The sequence below is a fragment of the Mastigoproctus giganteus genome, chromosome 12 (genome assembly GCF_048544385.1).
Source record: "Mastigoproctus giganteus isolate SK-2022 chromosome 12, ASM4854438v1, whole genome shotgun sequence".
NCBI lineage: Eukaryota > Metazoa > Arthropoda > Arachnida > Uropygi > Thelyphonidae > Mastigoproctus > Mastigoproctus giganteus.
The window spans coordinates 49,601,467-49,625,579 of NC_143586.1; the positions used below are offsets into that span (position 1 = coordinate 49,601,467).

Genomic DNA, 24,113 nt, shown 5'->3' on the forward strand with positions numbered 1-24,113 from the left:
CGGGCTACGATTTACTGTTGACTCAACGCACACTTCCGCAACAATTCATAAATTTATGTCGGCGTCAAACCACGTGAAGTTTCAATTCCAATAAAAGATCTTTGATCTGAAACTGTAACTTGAAGCAATATCATCAACACATTTCTAAAAGCCTCTACAGAAACATCCAATGTAGGAACTTCGTTTCAAGCACACTAATATTGAGGTTGCACTTCATATTATCATCCTGAAAAATCTCAGTTGCACAGGCGTATGGAGGAAAGGAGTACGTGCACATGTGCATTGCTTTTGAAATAACCCTTGCATATTGGTAACGCGTTAGAGCTTGCCAATAGTAGGTGGATTCATCCACCTATTTCGAAACCTATCAGAATACATGCAGCTGACAGCCAAAATCATAAGGGATTTAACTGCTGCATCCACCAAAAAAACTTTTTCTCTTTTTCATTCTTATCTTCTGCATATTCATAGTACTAAATAATTATAAGGAATTAATTAAAATCACTTTAAACTGGATGAAAATAACCCATTAAAACTTCAGAATGCATATAATTACATTATTTAACATTACACCGGTTACAATATATGGAAATTCATTACAAAATAAAAAATAAAAGAAAGAAAGAAAAAAAAATATATTACCAGAAATGCACATTCGACTTTGAAAGCAATTTGTTTCATTTGCAAAGTCCTTTTCTCATTTCTAATCCTGATGAAAGCATAAATCATTTTTACAGGATACAATAAACACAAGTGATTGTGATTAATGTATAATCTTACTTAATGTAAAATCAATAATTGAAAGTATGGTAAAGGCTGGTGTCATTTAGCAAAGTATACAGACATTCTAAAATTAGTGTTTGGAAGTGTAAGCATTAAGGGACAGGGTGTGGGGAGGAGGAGTTCTTAATGTAAGTATAAAAACAGCCAAAGTTACAGCTTAATTTATTGGTAGTCGGCAAAAAAAAAATTAACAATTTACTTCCACCGAATAACAGAAGTATAAACGATAACATGGAAGCAGGACATCGTTTTATTTTCAAATTAGAAAGCAATAATTTTATACGCATTCGGTAATGATAGCATGAATAATGAGGAAAATATCAGAAAAACGCAAAACTGAAAAGATGAAAAGCACTCAAATTGCGAGTGTTTTAAAATAATGGGACCAAAGCGGTCCTCTTATAATTTTTGAAGGTGCGACTATTTTTTTTAAAATTTTATTTAGGAAATTCCTGTGGGATCGGTGAGCCTGCTGCTCAAACGCACCCAGCGACAGAAATAAAACAGACACATGTGCAGAAACGCAGAGTCCAGAGACTGAATTGCGCCGAACGTCATACATATGGCAGTCTTCAAACTGCTATACTAGGCAGCACCTAATGTGGGAAATCAATATTACTTTAGTGTAATTTATCTGCTAACATGCTTAATGGTGTGCTCCGATAGATTTTATTGCATGCAATCGGAGAAGAGATGAACAATGAAGGGAGTGGTTAGATGAGTTGCAATGTCAAATTCCACGATGTCTGGCGATACCATTGACAACAGGAGAGAATCAAATCATATCGTACTGTTTACTGGCGATTTGAAAGAAAAAAAAAATAAATTTATGAAAGCCAATGACTCTCCGTTTAACAGTCTACTCAAATGCATGATGGTTGAAATCCAAGGAGAAGTCAAGCTCCCTTTCCGATGCCCATGACTGTAAAGTAAAATAAATTCTTCTTCAAGTGACTGATTCATGTCGAATAAAATCTCGACAATAGTTCATCAATTCAGGCTTCTACACAAATGGTAACACAGGTACCAAAGATTATCTTAAATGAACAATTTCATAAACACCAAAATGGTTTAAAACACGGGTCTGAACAAATGATGCTTACAAATTCGTTTCGACCCAGACCACTAAAGTCTTAAAAATGAAAATTATTAACCAAAACTAGAATGATTAACCTTAATATTCTTGTTCGCCTTCGGGAAATGACTTCTAGCGAAGACAAATCGTTTGACGCCAGTAAAACAGGACTCATTTCCCACAGGAAACACCTGGATTTTGCAATAGCTACCAGCTCATCCTCTCTGTGTGTAAAATAAATAAATAAAAACTGTTCGCCGTTAGTGGATCCGTGTGTGAGCTTTGGTTTATTCATAAAGGTCATATATTTCGACTTCAATTTTTCCTCTGGTCTGATTTTGTGGATCCCGAAACAGTTTCGAAATGAAGATACACCAAAAGTAAAAGAAGATTTTTGTTTTTTTAATAACAATTCCTGTAGTTGAGAAAACTACAGTCAAATAGGACTATTTTTCCCCCCAAGTGGTATTTACTCGTGGCTTGGGATTTAAATAATTTAATTCACACTCCAGCATCCTATGGTATGCTGTGAAGGAATTATTTTAAAGTCAGATTTTTTTTTTTTTTTTTTTAATGTACTGGTAGGAAAATGCTAATGAAAAGGCGGGTGGGCACAGCAGCGCCCCCCTCACAGATCCACCGTCCGCCACGGCCCCGCTGAATACAAAAGAGGTTTTATGAATGGCAAGTGTCCCGAAGGCAGGGCTGAGGAGGCAGGGAGAGGTGGGTTACTCGCTGAAACGGTTCGATGCAGATCAGGCTCTGCACGTGAATGATTTGCGGAAAAATCAATAGGCAGGCAACGGTGCACGGAGCAGCGGGCAAGCAGTCAGCCAGCAGCTGGCGTCACCGCGAAACACGCACGAAACAGGCAGAAAGGCAACTGCGGGAAAAGTGCAGCGCCATCGGCCGGGCATGGCGGGCCACGGTGGCGGCCGCGGACACCAAGATAGGGATGGAGTTTTGTGTCTGGCCTCACAGTGAGACGTGTATGCATGTGTGTGCGTGTGTGAGAGAGTGTGTGTGCTATGACGTACGAAAGTAACCAGAGACGGACTACTCACCTTCAGCAACCGCATCCCTCCCGTCAGTTCAAGAGACTCCCACAGCTCCAGCACGGCAGAGACGTCGGCGTACCTGCAGACAGACAGAACGGCCATCAATGGCTGGTAAGTGGCATTCTTACCATTAATTCTTAAACCCAACAAACTAACTGTGTGTGTTACCTCCAGCACAAGACTGTGATTGTGAAGGAAAAACTAATAACCATATCCCAAGTACTCTACTTAATACACATTAGAGATGTTTATCTGCCTGATGCGGCTACATTTTCTCTACATGCGCAGGTCAGCTGTTCTGCGCTTTATGGAGTGAGTGCTGTGCAACTGAAAACATCCATTATTCTCAATGAAATGAGGGAATATCTCTCCTAATTAAAAAGAAGAATACCTTTTATCTCATCCATGTTTGTAAACTATTGCTCTCTCCATTGTACTTGATATTCGAATTAGCGAGGGAGTGAATGCTTCTGACAGGTAGGAGTTTCATCCTAATTTATAATAGTCTTCTAGAATTAACTATAGATATCACCTTAAAATGTTTTTACTTTCTGCTTGTTGACTTTATGTGTTGTATGTAAGTGTAAAAGAGTTAACAACACCTACATTACATCTATTGATGCTTGGTAGAATACTGTCAGAAGCACATGTTCGGTGAACGTATAAATGGACACTGTGCTTACCTTAACCAGCCCACCTACGGTTAAACCAACTGCAGTTGACAGATGCTATAACGCACGGGTCCCAAACAAACAAACAGTTCAGAGGTGACACTCCTTCACAATCGTGTCAACAACACTACAAACAGAATGGGTTGGCACGAAGAGTTTTAGATGGTGGGGAAATGGTTAAAAGAGAATGGAACGGGAACTCTAAAACTGCAACTGGAACCCTTAGATGCTTCATATGACTAACTAGAACTGAAATAGCGTAGGAAATGTGTTAAAATCGAAATGAGATTCCTCCTCTGCATTTCCGGTTATTTTGTGCAATGAAAGAAGACCGTTACTGAATAAAATTACTAATAAAATAGAAAATCCACCGTTTTCTTTTCTTTTATTATTGTTACCAGCATGTTCTCATTCTGAGCAATAGCTTTTTTTTTTCCTGGTACCGGAAACAAAGAATTTCTTTTAAATTCAGCAAATACTATTTGGTGCGATAGAAATGGAAGATTGAATTCTATGCGTTTTACGCCTGATGTGCCCATACCAGAGAACATTTATTTGAGATGAAACTGGGGTGAAAGGCAACAGCTGTTGCATGTTGTTGTTGTTCTTTTTTTTTATTTATTAAATTTTTTTTTCACAAAATATATTTCGGCTAGAATATTACAAACGAAAAATATATCTGGGAAATGCTTGAAGGAGAATGCAATTTTATTTTATGAATAATACTGCGCTGATATTCGAATTTACAAATGGATTGGTTTTTGGTATTTCTACTTCTGTTTGTGGAAACTGAAAATTTTCATCATTATTTTAAATGGAATTACTGAAGCAAATGCACTTCTAATGCTCTTAGCAGTAATGCTAATGCGATCGATTTCGATTTTCTGGGTGTTAAGTTACCAATAAATATTTAATCGGCCATCAATGGAAAAAAATGTTCTGTTTGTACTCAGACAAGACCACCTAAGCAAAAAGTTTCCAACTAAATCATTTTGGCAATTGTATGATCAACGCAAATGCGTGTGCTGTTGAACTCCTGAGCTAACCACTCGACTATTTAGAATAAGTTGTTATAATATTCCTCTTTTTTCTTTATTTTTATTCTTAGAATGAATTTTTCGTCTGTGTTATAAAGTTATTTGTATGCTACAATAAGCCTTAAAATTTTTCAGCTGGAAGCAATTACTAGCGCACATATTTTAATACAATTTAATTTTAAGGCAAGAAAACTTTTTCGTGCGTATTTTTAATGAACATTTTTTTAAATTTATTTATAACACAGTTCATCCTACAATTACTAGAACATATTTTAATAGGATTTAGTTTCAAGGCAAGAAAAAGTAATAAAAACATTACCTATTTATTTAAAAATTAATAAAAATAATAAAATAGAAAATAAAATAGAACTTTCTTCTTTTAAATGATTTTCCTGACGTCTTTTAAATGAATACCCCTTTTATTTATTTCTAACATAGCTAAGTTCACTTATTTCGAACAAAACACGTGAAAAATAAGTAAATAGTAAATAACTTTTTTGAACACGCCTATCGAAGATGGTTAAACTAGTGTTAAAAGTTTTAATTACAGTCGCTAATAAAATTAAGAGCGCAGAGATTCCATAAACTTTCTTTCTCGGATTTTTATGTTGATGTTTCTAGCTTGAAGCGAACTTCAACTACAAAATTACTTTTAAATCAAATTTATTTTCTCTAGTGAACAACCCGATACACTTGTTTTAACCCTAACAGTGCGTAGACATAAGATAAAACGTGCAATCTTATTTACTTTCTCTGCTCTACTGCTATTTCTATTTCAGCCTGAAGTTTTTTTTAGATGGCTTGGCACACGAACAGAAAATAGGAAAGGGAACTCTTAAATGGTAAGCTAAAATGCTAAGAATATAAGTAGAGAAAGTCTCTTAAGTGAACTATTCGAAAATTACAGACACTAGTAAACCGCATCATTCACAGTTGCCCTAAAGTATTTTAGAATACCAATATTTTGTTCGATTACAGAGAGCGTTAGGAATATTTTTAAAAACCCAATATATCTGACCCGTTTACCCTTTCCATAAAACCCAATTTCTCAATTCGATATCACAACAAATCGACACACGAAAACATATTAAATTTCTAATATTTGAATAAATCTTCTTCAATCAATGGGTACAACCAGTTAATTATTTTACCAGTTAGTTAATTATTTCTACAAACAAAATTAAGATCTTTTCTGCAGTTTTTGGATGTATTCTATTGAACTGAGGCATCATCTTTAAAATCACAGTCCTGGTACATTATGAAACAAGTATCCTGACCAAACACGGTTTCAGGAAGTAATATGAAATATCACCATGATGAAAAGTACGATAGTTAATTTTTCCATTAAACAATTTATGTATGAGATCGTGACTCTTCGTTTCCTAAGTGGAAAAAGTTTTTCGTAATTACTGTTACGACAAATTATTAAGTTGTCATACTAGAGAAATTTGAAGAATTGTTAACATCTTGTGAAACAGTTCTCAATACCATCAGTTGTAGTCTCGCGCCTTACATCATCTTCACAGCATGCTGCCAAACCCAACTAAAATGTTTGCGTCCAGGGTGAAAAGCGTATGCGAATGTCAGTGAGAGGATGCATGAAATTTTGGAACACCTGAACACGCTTACAAAGAAAACGAAGAGTGGTATATGATGACGGAAATGAAGATCGCAAATATTATTCAATTCAATTTCTTTCATTTTCAAAGCTATACAAAATAGTCACAAGTTGGATTCTTTACTTCCCCAATCATCTACTGGATAAGTTAATTCAAAAGGATTTCCAAGGAACAAGAAACCATTTCTTCATCAGAGAGGGGTTTACTGCTCCTGAAAGTTCTAGCTTACTTTATAATATGCATTTTTGAATCGGTTTACTGTTATCGCATTTAATACCATATGTTTTATTTGCGATTTTATTCATACAGTCGTAATATACTGATTTTTGATTTCAGTTTTATGTTTTATTAAAATCTTTTAAACTATTTAATTTTCATGTGTTTTGAAAACGTTTCCGGCTGAAAACGTTTAAGTGGAGAAGGATAATCGGAATGGTGTAAGAAATAATCGGAATATTTATATGAGAGACAGAGGTAATGTAAGACTAATTTCGCCAAATATAGAACCTGTTATGTTTAAAATGTTTTCCACCGATGTATGATGTTTCTGTAAATAATACAAACATATAACTAATAAATTAACTATATAAAATATTTTAATTTACTACTAACAATGTATGGAAAATTTTTGGAAATTAAAAAATGTCATAAAAGCATACAAATATAATTATTTGATCTTCTCACTCGTAAACTTGAAGTGGACCTACGTTAAAACTTCTCTGCACAAATACACCAAGAAAAAATACAAACATTTTATTTAGTAAGAATATGTAAGAAATATTCTTATTATTAGAGGAGCTGACCTCTAATAAAACTACTGTATGACATGAAGGAATTAACTTCATTTACTTCAGCTCTGGTCAATGGTCTGTTTTTTTTTTAATTTTTTTTTTACTGGAAGGATTTATTTTAAATTTCATTTATCAGCCGTTGCCTGTAAATATTTTACTTCCAGAACGACTAAAGTCATAAGTCTGGAGGTTGAAAAATTAAAAAAAAAAAAAAAAAAGTCTAAAATGCAGGAAGTTAATACATAACGGTAATATTTAATAATATTACGTTGGGGTATCGCAAATACATCCCAATGGTGACAACTCAGATTTTACTACGGCAAGTCGCTTGCCATAACATTCGGGAATGGCAAGAGGAACATCCAGGGAACTTCAAGATGTCATTAGTTGCAGACTATGCACCCATTTGATGAAAGCTGCCACTGTCTAATGCCACCAGTGTACGCGTTTGGTTTAGAGAAACAAATTCCCAGATCTGTGAAGGTCGAAGAGTTTGGGTTATCTCAAACTTAGCAAGCAGGATTAGAGGAGGTTAGGGAAAATAACTTACTCTACAGCTTAGCTCAGTTATTAGACTATGGCATCCTCTTGCGCACGACAGGTACGACTTTAATTAGCCGAGATAACTGGGAACAAGTAACTCTGACAAGGATGCTTGGTTGCCGTGTTCCCAGTGATTAGAATGTATATGACAATGTTTCGGCAAGGATCTGAATTCGATAAATTCTGTCCTCGTACAGTTTTCCTTCATAAATTTTCAGCTCATTTTAGATGCGGATGGTGTTGGCCAGGAACATGCAACACAGAGATATGACATTATTTAGCTTGCTCCAATGGAGTTGGTTGGTTGGTTGGTTGTTGAAGGCTTTTAGGCGCATCTTAGTTTAAGTGATGTAAAATAAATTGATATGTGCATAACAAGAGTGGGTAACTTTATTTTAAAATTCCTTCAGCGACGTGTCTGATAATCGACGTTTAAGATGATTGACGTTCGGATAATCGACGCCCATTTGATGTGGTTGCAATAACAACTAAGGCTTTAACTACTAAAGTTTTAAAAGCACATCTATTATTGCTATCTACATAATAATTTGCTTTCCGTCGGTCTCTCTGTCCGAAACGCTCTTTGAACTTGAATAACTCAAACACCAAACGAGCTTTTGACCTGATTCTTTTTGCAATAGGTTTTATTTAGCAGTAAAATCGAGGGAAAAAAGTTTAAAAATTTTTCCGAGAGATTTTCAAATCGTGAGTATTCATTTGGCACCCTTCCAGTGAAACTAACTTGCTTTTTACCTTGAAGAGAAGACAATTTCTCAGCTTTTGACATCACAATCAACAAATCTCAGGGCCAGACTCAATAAGCTTGGCACTTTTGCTCATGGATAACTTTACATAGCAGTTTCCAGGTCTAGATAATTTTTCTGTAATTTTTTTAAAGGAAGATATAGTCGTACATGCAAAAAATTATCATATTGCATTTTTACCTGAGTCTGTCCCACTGACACCTTAGCTAGCAGCGAAGGGAGCCGAGGGAAAGGATTTTATAATTACTTCAATGTTCATCTTTACTTCTCGGAAACAGTTCTCGCGAAATATTCGCCGAGGGTTTTCTAGTAATAATACTATTCTGCAGTAAAGTTACCGAATTTAAATAAAGCATAACTAATAAAAGTTTAAAAAATAGGAATGATTCAAAAGAAAGCATCACTTACTGTAAGCAAAAATAGCATCTTTCGATTCAACCAAAAAAAAGAAGCAGAAAATGTTGCCCAAGATGTGTTGTTCTGGTGTAATCTTAAAATACTTTATCTTGCACTTTAAAGAAATATAATATAAGCTTACCAGTGAAAGGAGAAAAAAAATCTGGAAGTCGATACTCAAAACATTACTTTCCAAAGCAATATTTCTTTAGTAAAGAAGAAAAAGCACTGATGCATAAGTGTGTATTGAGAACAGATACTTCCATGTAAAATGTCTGAATTCTGCACATCATGGGAGTGAGCACACACAGCTCCCGTAGCCGCATTTGCAAAGCCATCGACTGAACAACAAGTAACGTTGGTAATATTACAAGGATAAACGCTCTCTAGAATGCCTTCGTGAACTTTATCTCGTCGGTTATCTAAACTAGCCAAAGGAGGCTGAACGGACGAAGTCGACTTAATGACCAGCCCTACTTTAGTCACCTTAAACGATCCTCCAACCGTAAAGTACAGAGATCATTTCAGCTACTGAAAGTTCTTTTCTTTTTCCGCCCCTGTTTCAAATGAGGTTCGTGTGAGAAAGAAAATAGCCGAACAAAATCACAGGTCAGAGAAAGGAAAAACAGTAAAGAAATGATAAGAAGGTACCAGTTTAAAATCTACCGACTGATGGGGATGTGCTAAGAATTTACCATTTAACTGTGTGCTACACAGAAATTGTCTCTGGTATTGAAGAAAATTGTTTCCGACGCCCATGTCTAACTTAATGTAAAGCGGATTACCTTTTAAAATAAGAACTTCCTCTGCCATTAGTGTAGTTTCACTATTGTTTTGCTTTAAGTAGTGTTTTGATAGCTAATAAAAGAAAAGGCCATCAGTTTCACTATTTTAGACGGTGTTGCCATCTGGAAAATATTGCAGGAAAGATACTTTTTTTTATATTTCAAAAACGTTTAACGAGTTGTGTGGTCAACATTCATATTAAGTATGATTTTTAAAGAAACTCAAAATTAACTGTATTCAGTGTTTGCTTTCTCACAAGAATAAGGTGGACGATGGTTAATTTTTCAGAAGTTGGATGAAATTAAACTTAGTCGAAGATATTATTTAAAAATATCTATAATAATTCATTATTTTATAATCGTAACGTTTTGATTAATTTTTTTAAATACAGTTATACTATACTCAACTTTAAAAATAAGAGTTCAAAAACGTTTACCAGCATTGAACAAAGAAAATCCCAGCTGACGTTAGAAACAAAACAAATGCAGCTAACCGTTATTCCAAAAGAGAAAAATTACTGTGACAAGTATGTTTACTATGAAAAGTTATATTCTTCATTTACCATCCACGTAATATTGCGTACAAGAAGGCCATCCATGTTTATGATAGCAATAAAGTCTCAAACCCAACTACTAACTCCTGTGCTAACTAGCTGCAGTGATGACCTACAATCGATCAAAACTTATGAACTTCTTAGGCGGCTGTGGTTCAAGGCAACGTAACCAAGATGCAAGATAGCACAGTCAAGCGAATAAAAACCAAGGCCAGAGTCTTGAATATCGCATAGCTTTTGTCGAAAATGAAATTTGGCTTCTCCATATTAATTATAGGTTTGCACACAAAAAATAAGTTAGTGGTTAGCAACAGCATCTAGGTGAAATTTGTTGGAAAAGGAATCTTTCTAAATGTTGGAGAAGAAATCCATCTAAAGCGAAGCAAAAACTCTAAAGTGAAACTCTACATGCTCTAAAGTGAAAGTGAAAGAAAATGATAGCTTAAGCTATCATTTTCTTTCACTTTAGAGTATGTAGTCTGTATACAGCGTCTTCTAATCACTATGCTGCTTTCTATGAGATACTTGTAATAATTTCTAACCGAAGCCAGTGAAATTTTCACAGGGGCACTGCGTACGTTGGGATACTCTTTTATCCAAAACTAATTCGTTAGATCTGAAGTGCATTTTTAGTTTTAGTTCTAGCATTACAATGGCTAAATGACTCAAGGAGCCGACTTAATCTGAATTATACCAAAAAAATAAGAAAAAATTCTTCAAGCATTCACACTTCACCCACCACCAAAAGCGACTATCCAATTCCTTTTGAACTTATTCAAACTTTTCCTCCCAACACACTGTGGCAAGTCAAGTAATTTATTCAAGTTCAGCCTTCTGTTACTTCCCAAAATTTTATATTTAAGGTCCCGGGGTTTTGTTTCTCCTACCAGTGAAAATATACTTCTCTCATTCATTTTACTGCGCCTCCTTCAGGGCTTTACATTCCACAAAATGTGTTCGCACTTTTTAAGCCATGCATACAGCTCACGGCGACCACCACCTTAACCAAGAGTTTAAAACCTTACCTAACACAGGTAGAGCATTGCTATGAAAGCTGAAATAACTGGGATAAGTCACTATTAACCAAAAACTCTTAAAAAGGGAAAAAACTCAGCTACCTCGATAATTTTCCTATCATATGTTTAAATTAGCTTCATAAAGATTGATAACTTAAAATAAGAACTTGAACATTTCGGCATCCCTTAAGGAATTCTGTTATGGGGTCCAAAGAAGGGTAAAAACCTTTTTTACAATTAATTTTTAGTGTCATTAAAGAAAAAAACTCTTTTTACCCTTTCTTAAGTTTATTAGAAATAATATTGGTAACCACATTCCTCAATCAAGTACCTAACTCTATACATACTAAACTCTGTCTGCCTTAGCTACCTGCTCTTCTCCAAAGGAATTTAAGAACAATATGAAATCGAAATTCAGTTCGATTTCATTATTGATATTATAACTGTTATTAATAGTTACCAATATTATTTCAAATAAACTTAGAGTGAACCACATTTCAATAAAAAGCGTTTTTTTTTTCTTCAATAACACTAAAAAAAATTTTTAAAAAGGTTTTTACCCTTCTTTAGATCCCATGACAGAATTCCATAAGGGATGCAGAACTGTTTAATTTTTTTTGTTTAGTAGAGAGACAGAATAAGTTGGGAACATTGGCTGTTTAATTAATTTATCTGTGACCTAAGCATCAACTATCAATAAACTGAACTCAAATTTAACAAAAACATATAGAGTACTGTATTTAATGTTAGTAATAAAAAGCCAATAAATAGCTACTGGGTTTTCATAGTAATGAAAATTTGTTCCTAGAAGTGATGTCATTCCCTTGAATATATATATATAAACATAAATAAAAATCTATAGAGTAATCCACTTTAATTATACAATGGATTTCCACTTGGTGGAAATCCATTGTATAATTAAAGAAATTTATCACCTAGTAAGCAGGAAAGAAAATTCATTTGTGACACCACAAACGTTTTTCTGAAACCGGGCAAGAAGCATTTTAAAATTATCACATCCATCTAAAAATAACACTGGGAGACAAAGATTAACAACGCACTGAGAGAGAGAGAGAGAGAGAGAGAGAGAGAGAGAGAGAGAGAGAGAGAGAGAGAGAGAGAGAGAGAGAGAGAGAAGCAATCAATTCATTGATTATACAACACTCTCTACCAGCGTGCAAGAAAAATATCTTCTTGCTCGCTTCTTTCTGTTTTCCTTTAGACAAACATCAACTCGCGGACCATATCTTGCACAATTAAAAAAACATGCATTCGCTGTTATGCATTAAATTGCCTTAAGAGTACTGAAAGACAGCGACTTGTGCTTCAAGTATGTGTAAAAAAGAAAAACAACCAATTTCTGTTTTCATCCTGTCTAGTCAAACTTTTTTTTTTTTTTTCCCAGCTACAAGGAAGACCAACTATTTCAGAATGAAACGTATTCGTAAACTCTGAATGAGTTTAGTTTTGATCACGTATATTATATACGATATTTATCTTGTTACCTTAAGATCACTAAGCCTAATTTTTAAGAAATTAGTTTTTATCGCAACGCAAAACAATTTTTTTTAAAATTACTGTAACAGTTTGCAGAATCTCCAGCAACGTACTACATATTTTAAGAACAATTTCGTAATTTCTACATGCTGCTTTTACGTACAAAAATTATTATTAATGGATAAACTTTGTCAACCACAAGACGCCTGTCAGAGTCTTAAGCTCAGATTTGCGGGACACCAATTAATCTTACATCTAAAAGAGGAAGAGGTTTTCTTCTAACAATAGACTTTTCAGAAATGCTTCTTACGTGGAGATAGAATTATAAAATTAATTTATAACACTCATGGGAGACACAAGGCACGCAGAATACCTTAAAATGAATCTAAACGCAGAGATTTGTTTATAAAAACTTTCATTTCCTCAGGTTGTCAACTCAGATATCTCTCTCTCTCTCTCTCTCTCTCTCTCTCTCTCTCTCTCTCTCTCTCTCTCTCTCTCTCTCTCTAAACGAAGGAAAATTGGTGGCGAAATTTTCCATTCCTCCAAGGTTTGTTGGCGCATGAACTAAGTAGGTCATAATGCGCCAGTTCATATGGCATGATATGTTTCAGTGGTATTGACTTTGGATTTGAGTTGTTCCCTTTAGTCTGTCTCATATTTCATTGGGTTAGTCTGTTTGCTTGTGTTTACTTCCTCAGAGGATGTGATATAAATTAATTGCTTTAAGGAAGGTGAAAACATACGTAAAGTCATTTCTGTCATTCAAGAAGTCTGCTAGGATAATGGTGTGAGGCATCCTATAAACATCTTTGAAGGATTTTTTTGCGTTCATTTGCTTATGTAGGACAGTCTATTAATATATGTTGGACCGACTGAATACTGTCAAAAGGCTGGCATCGTGGTGGTGGTTCTGCTCGCAACAAGAATGATTTCGAATTGTGGGTATTCCTGATTCTTAGTCTGGCCAGTACTGTTTCTTTTTTTCTCGACTTTCGTGTGCTAGAAACCCAGTTTCCTCCAAGGTAAAGGTATCATTTTTGGCTAAACATTTTTTTGAATAGGATGATGAGGCCCAATATAAAGCAAAAGCAGCTGTGCCCTTACTGAGCATTTTCATGGCCAAGTTTTCTCTAATCTTTCTACACATTTCGGGTATATGACTGATCCTCACCAGCCTACTTTTCTGATCTGAACCCGTATTTCTTCTCAACAAGCTTACCAAAGAAATCGTTTGCGCACGCACACAGTTCAACTAGAGCAAGAAATTTAACAGCTTTAAAGAGCTGCAATGAAGATCCTACGGCGGGTGTAGTGGAACATTACGAAAGAAGACCAGAATATCCTGGATGACGATGGTACCTAATGAAAATGATTTTACATAATTTACAATCTCCCAAACCAATTGGTCATATATGTCACTTTAAGCAAACTCTAAACTCTTTAAAAACCAATAACCTCGGGAATGAGAGGTGCCAAATTATAGAGAGGTATACCTAGTGGTTGAGCGGCTTTAGAAGAGCACATTTCAATAACTACCAAGCACAAGCAGTTGAACTTATTTATATCTGTAAACATTTAAAGTGATTACCTTTTCATCTGTATTTTCGGCCAGCAGGATTTAAACTACGTATAATATAGCGGTCTTAATTCTCATAGCAGAAGAAACGCCTTTGTAATACACAATTTGAAAACTGATTTCGTATATCGCATGGCAGCTCACATTGAACAACTTTACGACTTTTGCCTGCGTGTTGTCACTAGAGATCACTTGATATCTAATGAGAAACCAGATAGTTCTAAAGCAGGCTACCATAGCGGTTTCATCTTTTCAACAAATGGCCAATTAACCTTTTGGAGAGTCCAACTATTTGAAAGTAGTGAAATACCAGGGAAACTGGTTGCAAGCGCAAGTTTGTTCTGCTGTGAGAATTAAGAACATTAAATTATTTATGCAGTTCATATTCTGCTGGCTGAAAAAATAGAATATTAAAGGATCAAGGGAGCCTTGCAAGCATCTTATAAAGATAGAAATGTCACTTTTTTTTGGACGAATTCTTAAAGACAAATGCAATTATTACGAGTGGAAGATTTGTTTCTTTCCGGATTGTAATATGTTGATTTATTAAGAACTGTTAACAATGTTAATTACTTAGTTATTAATCAGAATCGATAAAATTATCTTCCTTAGATTCTACTGAATGTAAAATTCTTCTTAACCAGATAAAACTTTGCCTTCTGACCTTTTCCATTTTGCTTCTATTTATTTATTTTTTCTCTTAAACTAGTTGCAATAATGACGAATATTTCAGAAGTCCAATGCAAGAAGACATTATCCCATACAATGAAACTTGTATATCACGCACGATGGAGTGCACAGATAAAGTGCATCTGCAAGCGAAATAAATAGTAATCATAAAGAAAAATATAAGCGAGCATTCCAAATTGGCAAAAATACATCCAGTCTTAAAAAGGCAACTTTTACAGAGAACACGAACGAGTCATTTGCTAGTGAAAACTTTTGATGCAAAAAAAGGCACACTAACTAAAGAACTACAATAACACACATCACGGACTTGCAGTATTCGGGGAGTTTGGAGAGAAGAGAAGAGAAGAGAATATGGGAGGCAAGAGGTGGACGGGTGGGGGGAAGCAACTGGAGTGACGTCGTGCATTCTGAAAGCCACACAAAAGGCACGTGCTTCAGATGAATAGAGGAGCAACTTAATCACCAACAACATGTTTTTACTGCAGTTTGATGAAGGCACTGTGTATAGCAGCGACACGCCCCAGGGATGTGGAAGCTGTACCCTTTATAAGTGCGGTGACGCGTGTATGTGTAATACAAGCAACGGACGTGCGAACTTCCCCTTTCTGATCTTTTCCCCCGCAGGGTCAATACAGCTAGGTAGGGTTTAAACCTAGGAGTTTAAAGCCTTTTGTTCGGACAAGATGGATGTTTATTTTGCGGGTAAAAAAAGAAGAGTGAGGTTTACCAGAGAATTTTCTTTTGAGACTTCACCAGAGAGAGAGTTACACGTAAGATTCTTTGAATGGAGAAGCGTGGATGCCACACAGATAAAGTGATATGTATATTGGGCCCTTATGGGAAGGTCCCTTAAAATTTTTTCCTTATAATGTTTGCAGTTGCTATGGTTATATAGAATTCCACAAATAGAAAAATAGGAATACAACTCAAGAATTCTTAAAGATTTCTATAGATTTTTTTAGTTAAAAAAACCCAAGTAAAGTAGAAACCACAGGCGTCTTTTCATCACTGTCCATGCTTAGACCACAAAAGTCGCCACCCAAGAATGCGAAATGACGATAAAAAACTGACTTCGTTTAAAAACGTCCCAACGTAGTCTCCGGCAGCTTTTAGTAAAACTACGGAATAATTCACGAAATGGGAAAACTAGGACTTACTTTGAAATTTAAACGGAATCGACGGAAGGAGAATAAAGCTCGCGGGTGATCTGATCGCCATTAGAAAATAGTTGGACTTTCCAAAGTGAATACTAGAAATATTCTTTTTTTTTTTATTCTTCTATAATATTTCTCAAGAACGTTGTGCTCCGACTTTGTAATGTTCCCAGGGTTCATGTACACACGATAAAAGAGAATTTTTCATTTTTGTAATTTTATTTCTGAGGAAAGAGAGCCGAGGGGGTGAAGTAATCTCTTTTTGAAGAAATGCCTTATAAATAACAATGTCAAAGCGCAAGATAAATATTTGCTTCGCATCGGCATAACGTTTAAGTATTCTTTTATACATTGTAATATTAACCGAAACAGCCAGTTAAGTTTCAAACTATACTTTATATTTCATCTAGCTTAATTATAATGAATGGACAATTCTCTCTCTCTCTCAAACATGCACGCACATAAATAAATAAATAATAATCAATTCACAAACATCGATACAGGTTCGAAATAAAGTATATCAACTAAAGTTATTAAATAGAATTATGGGGGATGAAATGCAAGCTATCATCTTGCAGATCCCAGCAGGATAAAAAAAAAAAAAACAATTGAAAGCTTACGAGATTTATTATGGACAGGCCCAGTAAACTATGAACCCGTTCCTTCATAAAATAATAAATAAATAAATAAAACAAAAAAAACAAACAAACAGAAAGATATATAGCCAAATGAAAATGGTAACTTGTTTACAGATAACATCACATCACCCAAGCAACCTTACTTTTACATATCGACCATTGAATATTATATATTTAGGAACCAAGGATTTATTTAATATGTAGTGTAAATTAACAAAGATAGTTGTTATAAAAAATAATCTGCCACCACCACCACCAATCTGTCAATGAATTTCAGTGTCGTAATCAGCAAGGAGAAAACAAAGCGGAGCTCTGTCAGCGACAAGAAGCTTCGCTTATTGCTGAGCTGGACCAATGAGGAAGTGCGACTTGTGATCGAGTTTTTCCATGTGACGAGATTTTCTCCCTATCGGATGAAATTTATGGAGATTGCGATGATCCGGGTGGAGGAAAACAGTGCCACACCTCATACAGCTGTCAAAATGTGTGACCGGTCATATATGGATGAAAGCAGATAGAACATCTGCCACAAAGTCCCTATCTGGCGCCATCGAATTGCTATCTGTTCGGGGCCCATGTGGGAACATCTGTCTGGGACAATTCCAAACCAATAAAGAGCTGATGAACCTTACATGAGTGTGATGCCAAATTCTGAGATTATGACGTAATAGACGCCGGTTTTAAAGTAAGGCAAATGACTGGATGCTCATGGTACTAAGTAGAAAAATCATACAGTGTTGATGTGAAAGGCAGAAATACGTGTATGGCTGTGAATAATAAATTAACCCTTGTTAACTCACTTTTTGAAGGATCCCGGACGACGATAAACTTTAAAATTAAGAATGAGAGGAATTTACTTCAACAGACAAATTTGTCTTTCCATGTACACAAATTTTAGAATGAGATGTTGCCAAAACTTGGATATATTTCTGTATTACAGCTACTTACCAGCGTAGCACACTCGAAATATCTAGTATAATGATAAAATATTTTGTATCAACTTATAGCACGTTTTTGATAAAGTGAGGAAGAGTCAATTAATCGAAAATTCGGCAAAGCTCACAGGCCATTTTCAGATTACTTGTTTCCCGACGAGGTTCTGAAGCACCACAAGGTAAAACAGACACATATGACTGGGGGAAAAGTTGAACTCGTTCCAAAAATTTGGACTGGAACCAAAAAAAATAAAATAAAATATATATATATATATATATATATATATATATATATATATATATATGGGATAGAAAAATAAAAGTATCAAAAATTAACAAAAATATCAAGAATAACAAAAATTTTGAGAAGGGAAAGATCAAAATTTTGGATCTAAAGATAGCCCTCGACTTTTTCTTGGAAGGATAAAATGTCCCTTTTTTAACTGTAGCTTGCAAAGATATCTTTTGAGCGCAATATTGTCATCGGCAGTGGTTGTTTGGTATAACAGTATGACATTTCTAAACTGGTGGAAAAAGGTCTCTCCGCCCAATTGGTGACGGGGTACCAACAAAAGTTGAAACATTTTGGCGTGGTGGAATAAAATGTGAAGCTTGCTTTTGGGATGAGGGAGGGGGTGGCGGATGAATAATCTTCGACCCAAATCTATATTTGTAGCAGGAAAATCTAGTCAGTTGTAATCCTTCAGTAAACTGGTGGGCGTTATTAAAAAAATATATAAAAAGGAGGTTGTTTATACTTCTGGAACTGCCATATTGCAAAAGGAGTGATCAGCGATTTCGCTATTCTGACAGTTCTTCGTTACCATGTAGATCACGCGAACACGTCCAATCCTTGCCTGAACATAGCATTCCTGATACCATCACGCATTATATTATTTACGTAAGTATACAGTGTTTCAATTAAAAAGAACCTAGCTTAATTTCAGGTTTAACCTATTTGTCATCAAGATCTTTTTTTGGTTACATTAGGGCTGAATTTTTTGAATTTCATATTAGAATTGAGGTAACATTTTCAGCTTAATTTTTAGCTAATTAAATGATTTTTTAGTTATAGGGACGCTGTTTTTCCTACTCGTCTCCCATTCTGTCTAAAGGCATCAAATGATTGGTAAACCAAGTAAAGGAAAAACTGTAAAATGAACGTAAACCAGATTAATTTGCGAAGGGAAAAAAAAGCTCAAAGTTCAGAATGAGCGAATATCACACAGGCAGAACGGTTGTTTTCTTTTGTAAATAAAATCAGCGTTCAATTTTAATTGCACATCAATGATGTCTATATATAAAAGAGATGACGGTGAACAACTTTTTCTCTGACAAAAAAAAAAAAAAAAAAAAAAAAAAGAGAAAAAAAGAAAATAAAAGAAAAGAGATTAGGCAAAATTTAAAGTCGAATAGTAAATTCTAAACGGGAATATTTATTATTATTATTATTAAATCAATTTATGGTAGTTTGCTTAGAATTTTAGCACAAAAATTATATAAACGTCCCTCCCCTCCATATGAAATCTCCTAAATCATAAAGTAGATCACATAGACGGGGTAATTTTAAATTGTAATCCTGTTTATATACTACCGCAGCAAACGTTAAAACACCATCACGTTGGTAAGAAAGATTTTCAGTTATTAAATTAATAACGTGTAACCCACCTTTGTCCCCCAATGACAGCACTGATCCATCGTCGAAACACTCTAGACCAGTTACTTTTAGCAAGGCAACAGGAATTTATATCTATTTCTCTGTCAACGTAGTCGCTACTTTCATCTAGAGAAGAGGGGGGGGGGGTTATTGGCTACGCTTTGATCCAGTGTTCAAGTTCATTCTAAAAGTATTCAATCTGATTTAGGTTAGGTTAATCTTGGCCGGTTAGACGAACTGTTGGTATTCTTCAAACAAGGTTCTTACACGATAGTGCTCCATCCTTATGGGATGGAGCACTATCGTGTTGGATTATAGTGTGGGAGACACGAAACTGTGCAAGATTTGTGTCTGATGTGAAGAAAGTGTAATCCGATTCGTCCACAGGACGTTGTTTTGTAGGGTTTTAGGCGCACCAGCGACTTAGGCTATATTACGCCATTGTGTATTAGGTCTGTACAATTGTATATATTCACGAGCACGTTTTGCACGGTGAAGAACCCAAAATATTTCATGGGAGGAACCCTTCACCTTCCTCTGATATCGGCTAACTACAGCCTCAACTGAAGAAACCCTTAGAAATTCCTCCAGTCTACCCATAAGACGTGTTTCCACTGTTCCGTGGTCCAAGAACGATGGACTAGGCACAACTACAAACAAGATCCGATGTACATTGGCTTGGTGTGACTTGTGAGCAACATAATATAACAGCTCTGCTGTTAAAACAAAACAATGTACAGACCAAAGATGCCCTTAACTGTTTTGTCCCACCAAGAACACTGATGACAAATAAGCATTATGTACCGATGTCACCTTAAATCCATTTTCCTCATTCGTGTATATATAACGATAAATAATAGAAAGTCGTTGTTGTGAGGGTTTGATGGCGCATAAGCTGCTTTGGCTATAATGCGCCTATTCAGTTATTATATGAATATATGAGAAATTCTTGTGACATCAGAAAAGGCTGAAATCAGAAATGATTAAAGAATCCAATTTGCTTCAGAAAGTTGAAATCATGAAAATTTGAATTGGCACCAATGACATTCTCTAGAGTTATTGGTTTCCGAAGGTTAACCAATGATAGCAGGGTTGTATTTCTGTCTTGTTTATAGTATAGGCATTCAATGAGAATGTGTTTAACAGTCAAATTTATAGAACAATGTGGAAACTGTGATGGATCATCTCCTGTGAGTAAATGAAGAAGATGAGTCAAATAAGGATGACCTATTCTATTCTTGCTCTTGAAAGAACTATTTCTTCTCGTCTCGATGTACGGACACTGGGACGCCAAATTTTAGGATCCTGTTTAAATTGAAAAAGTTTATTATTTGTTTGAGAGTGTCAGAGTGCTGTCCATTCTGTTAGGCATGCACCATGAGTGATTTGTGGATAGTCTAATGCTGGAACAGGAATATTGGTTAAATCTAAGGTAGTTGGATTTTTTGCAGCTTTATCGGCCAGTTCATTACCAGAAATTCCAGAATGTGCCGGAATCCAGCAGGCGGTGACCAGTTGGTGGCGCTCATCAATCTGCCGTAATAATCTTCTAGTTTCATTTAGAACAGGGTGAACTTTATCTGAGGAGTTACATAATGCCATAATTGAGCTGAGGGAATCAGTGTAAATAACAAATTTTAATGAAGAGTCAGAACAGATCTTTTCTAAGGCTAGTTTAATTGCATATAATTCTGTGAGAAGATACTGAATTCAGGTGGAAGGGATGCTGAAATAGTGGCATTTGGAAACACTGCGGCAATAATAGGAGTTTAGGGAGAAATATCAGAAATAATAAAATAAGACTATTTATAAATAGATTGTTAGAGGCGAATGATTTTCTTTTCAGATAAAAGTTATTCATTCAGCATCTAATTATAGCAGCTCTGTTCTTAAAAAAAAAAAAAAAAACCCAGAATTCTATAAATAAATAAATAAATCATGTTCCGATTGCTGCTATGATATCTCTGCAGGCACCTAAGGATGAACGTACACAAGTACAGACTACAAACACTGTCAGGAGAGTATACAATCCAAAATACATCACCACTGGAAAAGTTACTACCCTTTTCCAACTTTACCCATGGAACATACTGGCTGAGCTTAACATAAATGAGGCTGCCTACTGGCTTTTGAGATGGATGGAATTCATTGCAAGGTCTGCAATGTCCAAAACTTGCATCCTTAGTTCCCACTCAAAGCCATGGTGGAATACCCTCCTGACCAAGGCCTTTAGGGAAAAACAGGCAGCCCATGCCTCTTACAAGAAGTCGCCTTCACAAGAGTCATACGCCAAATTTTCCAAAGCAAGGATGGATTTCCAGAAGAGGAAACAATTTTCTATTGACAATTTCATGAACGGCCGGCTATCCAGGGGAAAACGTGTGTGGTCCACAAGTCATACTTGCACCCCTCTATCTTTAGATGTTCAGGAATGGGGTGAGCATGTGCTGCGTTTTAAGCGAGATCACAGTGTGTCCGAAGCATATCCTTGGAACGAAGCGTTCAACGTTTCTTCACCTTCTAGTAATACAGAAATTTCCGAAGAACAACTAATAAAAATAATAAATTCACTACCTGACAAGTCCAGTATAGGAATTGACGCAATACCTCTTTTTAGTCTAAAAATTGCTTCTTATTTCATCAGCAAAGAGCTCACTGAACTCTACAACAAAATACTCAAATTTGCACAGGTGTCTTCAAGCTGGTTATCATACAGAGTCGTGGCAGTTCCGAAAAAGCCTCGTGCGAAAAGACCGGCTGACTTCAGGCCAATATCAATTGCCTCTCCCTTCCTGAAATGCCTCGAGAAGTACATCTATAATGATGTAGCACTCGCAATCTTTGCACATAGGCCAGAACATACCCATTATGCCTAATAGATCTACTGTAACCTGCCTACAGTCATTATCACAGAAAATACTTCACGCCTGGAATGACAACGAAGATCTTCACACCATTTTTCTGGACATGAAATCTGATTTCGACTCAGTCCAAATAACACCCGTTCTTGCCTTACTTGAGAGATTCTACGGGATATCCGAAAATATGCTCGAGATCCTCAATAATTTGCTATCTAGGAGAATGCTTCACTTCAAAGGCGATGGCATTACAGTCACTAAAAGCGTCGAAGTAGGAATCCCACAAGGTGGTTCTCTCTCAGCCTTGTTATTTGCAGCAATATTCGTTCCACTAATGGATCAAATTCCAGCTTTCCTATCGTGCTGATGATATTGTTTGCTACTTGACATGCAAACACCATGTTGGTGATTCACAAGAAAGACAAACCGCCTCTGAATCTGTAAACTGCTACCTAAATACATTCTGTAAGTATGCTAAATTTTTTGGCCTGTCAGTCAATCCAGAGAAGTCAAACTATCTCATCTTTACGCCAAGTCGAATGACTTCTGCTGATACTGCATCTTCTCTACTTTCGGAATTGGCAGGAAATGTTCTGACTCCCACAGACAGTGTCAAATTCCTAGGAGTAATCCTTGATGCCAACCTCACCTATAAAAAAAAACCAAGCTCAGTACTACAAAGCCCTGAGAGCATTCTGGGGAATGAAAATTGATCTGTGCAAAACGCACAATAAGCAAATAATCAAGAAATACCTCGCAGCTTACTTCTGTAGTGTACTCTCCTATGCCGTGGAAGTTTGGTCGGCGGCACCACCCACCAGCCTCAGGAAACTATGGGGCCTCGAATTCTGGGTGCTGAAGTGGGCCAACTTGTGGTCGCACCAGATCTACACAACATCTAAATCTACTCTCTGCTGCAACCTGCAATATACGCCCGTAGTCCACAGAGTCCATGTGCTAAAAATAAAGTCATTCCTTCATCTGTGCTCAGCTAAGCAGGATCACATCAACATCTGGAACACGGTTGGTTGGCGTTTGCCAGGCAGACATCTCCGTAGTAGCCCCTCCTTGTGTTCAAGGCTCCAGTGGTTACAGAATTTCAAGAGACACTTCTCAAATGTGACTCTGGACACTCTCAACTCGTTCAACATCGACCTGTGGACTATAGACAAGGCATATCGGGACGGCATCTTGTCCTATCTTGCTGTTTGTAAAGGACAATTATGTAAGTGCCGATCTTAGTTAGCCGATGTCATTTCATGTTCTGCTCAACTTGTAGTCCTTTTTCGCTGTAATTACTACTTCATTTTTACATTTTGATTATCATCTTTGCTTTGATCTATTAATTTTATTATTTAGTAATTATTATTATTATTATTTTTTTTTTAATAAACAAAATCACTTGTATAAACAACAAATTGTAAGATTCCTCTGGCTTTCTGTGTAAGGAATCACTATTGTATAAAATTTATGTTAATAAAGAATCTTATTATAATTATAAATAAACAGAATTCTAAGATAAAAATATTTACTTCGAAAATTAAGAGGCATTAATGGTATTTTTTGAAACAAGTAAATCACTGTACTATACTTCTATTTGCTAAAAGAAACGGCCGATGTTTAATGTCATCTAATTACAGGCATCTGAGCAGATGATGCACTTTGTGTCTTTTAGGGGAAGACTCATAAAAAGGCAACTGCAATGAAATTGCTTTTTTATACAGATATTAATGCTGACATTACGAAATAATTAATATACAACTAGAGATGCTAATTAGCCACCTAAGGCGCCATATATCTTTTGTTACTAAAACAGATGTAGAAGAGCATCCTGCATCCCATACTTAAACTGATGCATATGAGCAGAAGATAGATGCATATTTATGGACATTCTCAGAGAAATAAATATGGGCAGGGGTGAAAAAATTAATTGATTGAATAGTGGACCCTTTTTCTTATGTTGTATTGATGATTTTTCCTTAATTGAATAAATATACGTCGCTAATTATTTAT

General features: G+C 35.7%; 2 protein-coding genes across 8 annotated transcripts in view; one reads left to right on the forward strand and one right to left on the reverse strand.

Annotated features, from left to right (window-relative positions):
- Nucleotides 1-24,113, reverse strand: part of Nin (blastoderm-specific gene 25D) — a 535,259-nt gene that overhangs the window by 63,058 nt on the left and 448,088 nt on the right. For all 6 annotated transcript variants that reach the window (XM_090386147.1, XM_090386148.1, XM_090386149.1 and 3 more), the window contains exon 7: nucleotides 2,923-2,995. In XM_090386147.1, the coding sequence (XP_090242273.1) occupies nucleotides 2,923-2,995 (73 nt within the window). The remainder of the gene's footprint in view (nucleotides 1-2,922; nucleotides 2,996-24,113) is intronic.
- The window catches only part of LOC150077034 (XK-related protein 4-like), a 122,925-nt gene continuing 101,801 nt past the window's right edge, over nucleotides 2,990-24,113 (forward strand). For both annotated transcript variants that reach the window (XM_090386153.1, XM_090386154.1), the window contains exon 1: nucleotides 2,990-3,393. In XM_090386153.1, the coding sequence (XP_090242279.1) occupies nucleotides 3,381-3,393 (13 nt within the window). In that variant the 5' untranslated portion in view covers nucleotides 2,990-3,380. The remainder of the gene's footprint in view (nucleotides 3,394-24,113) is intronic.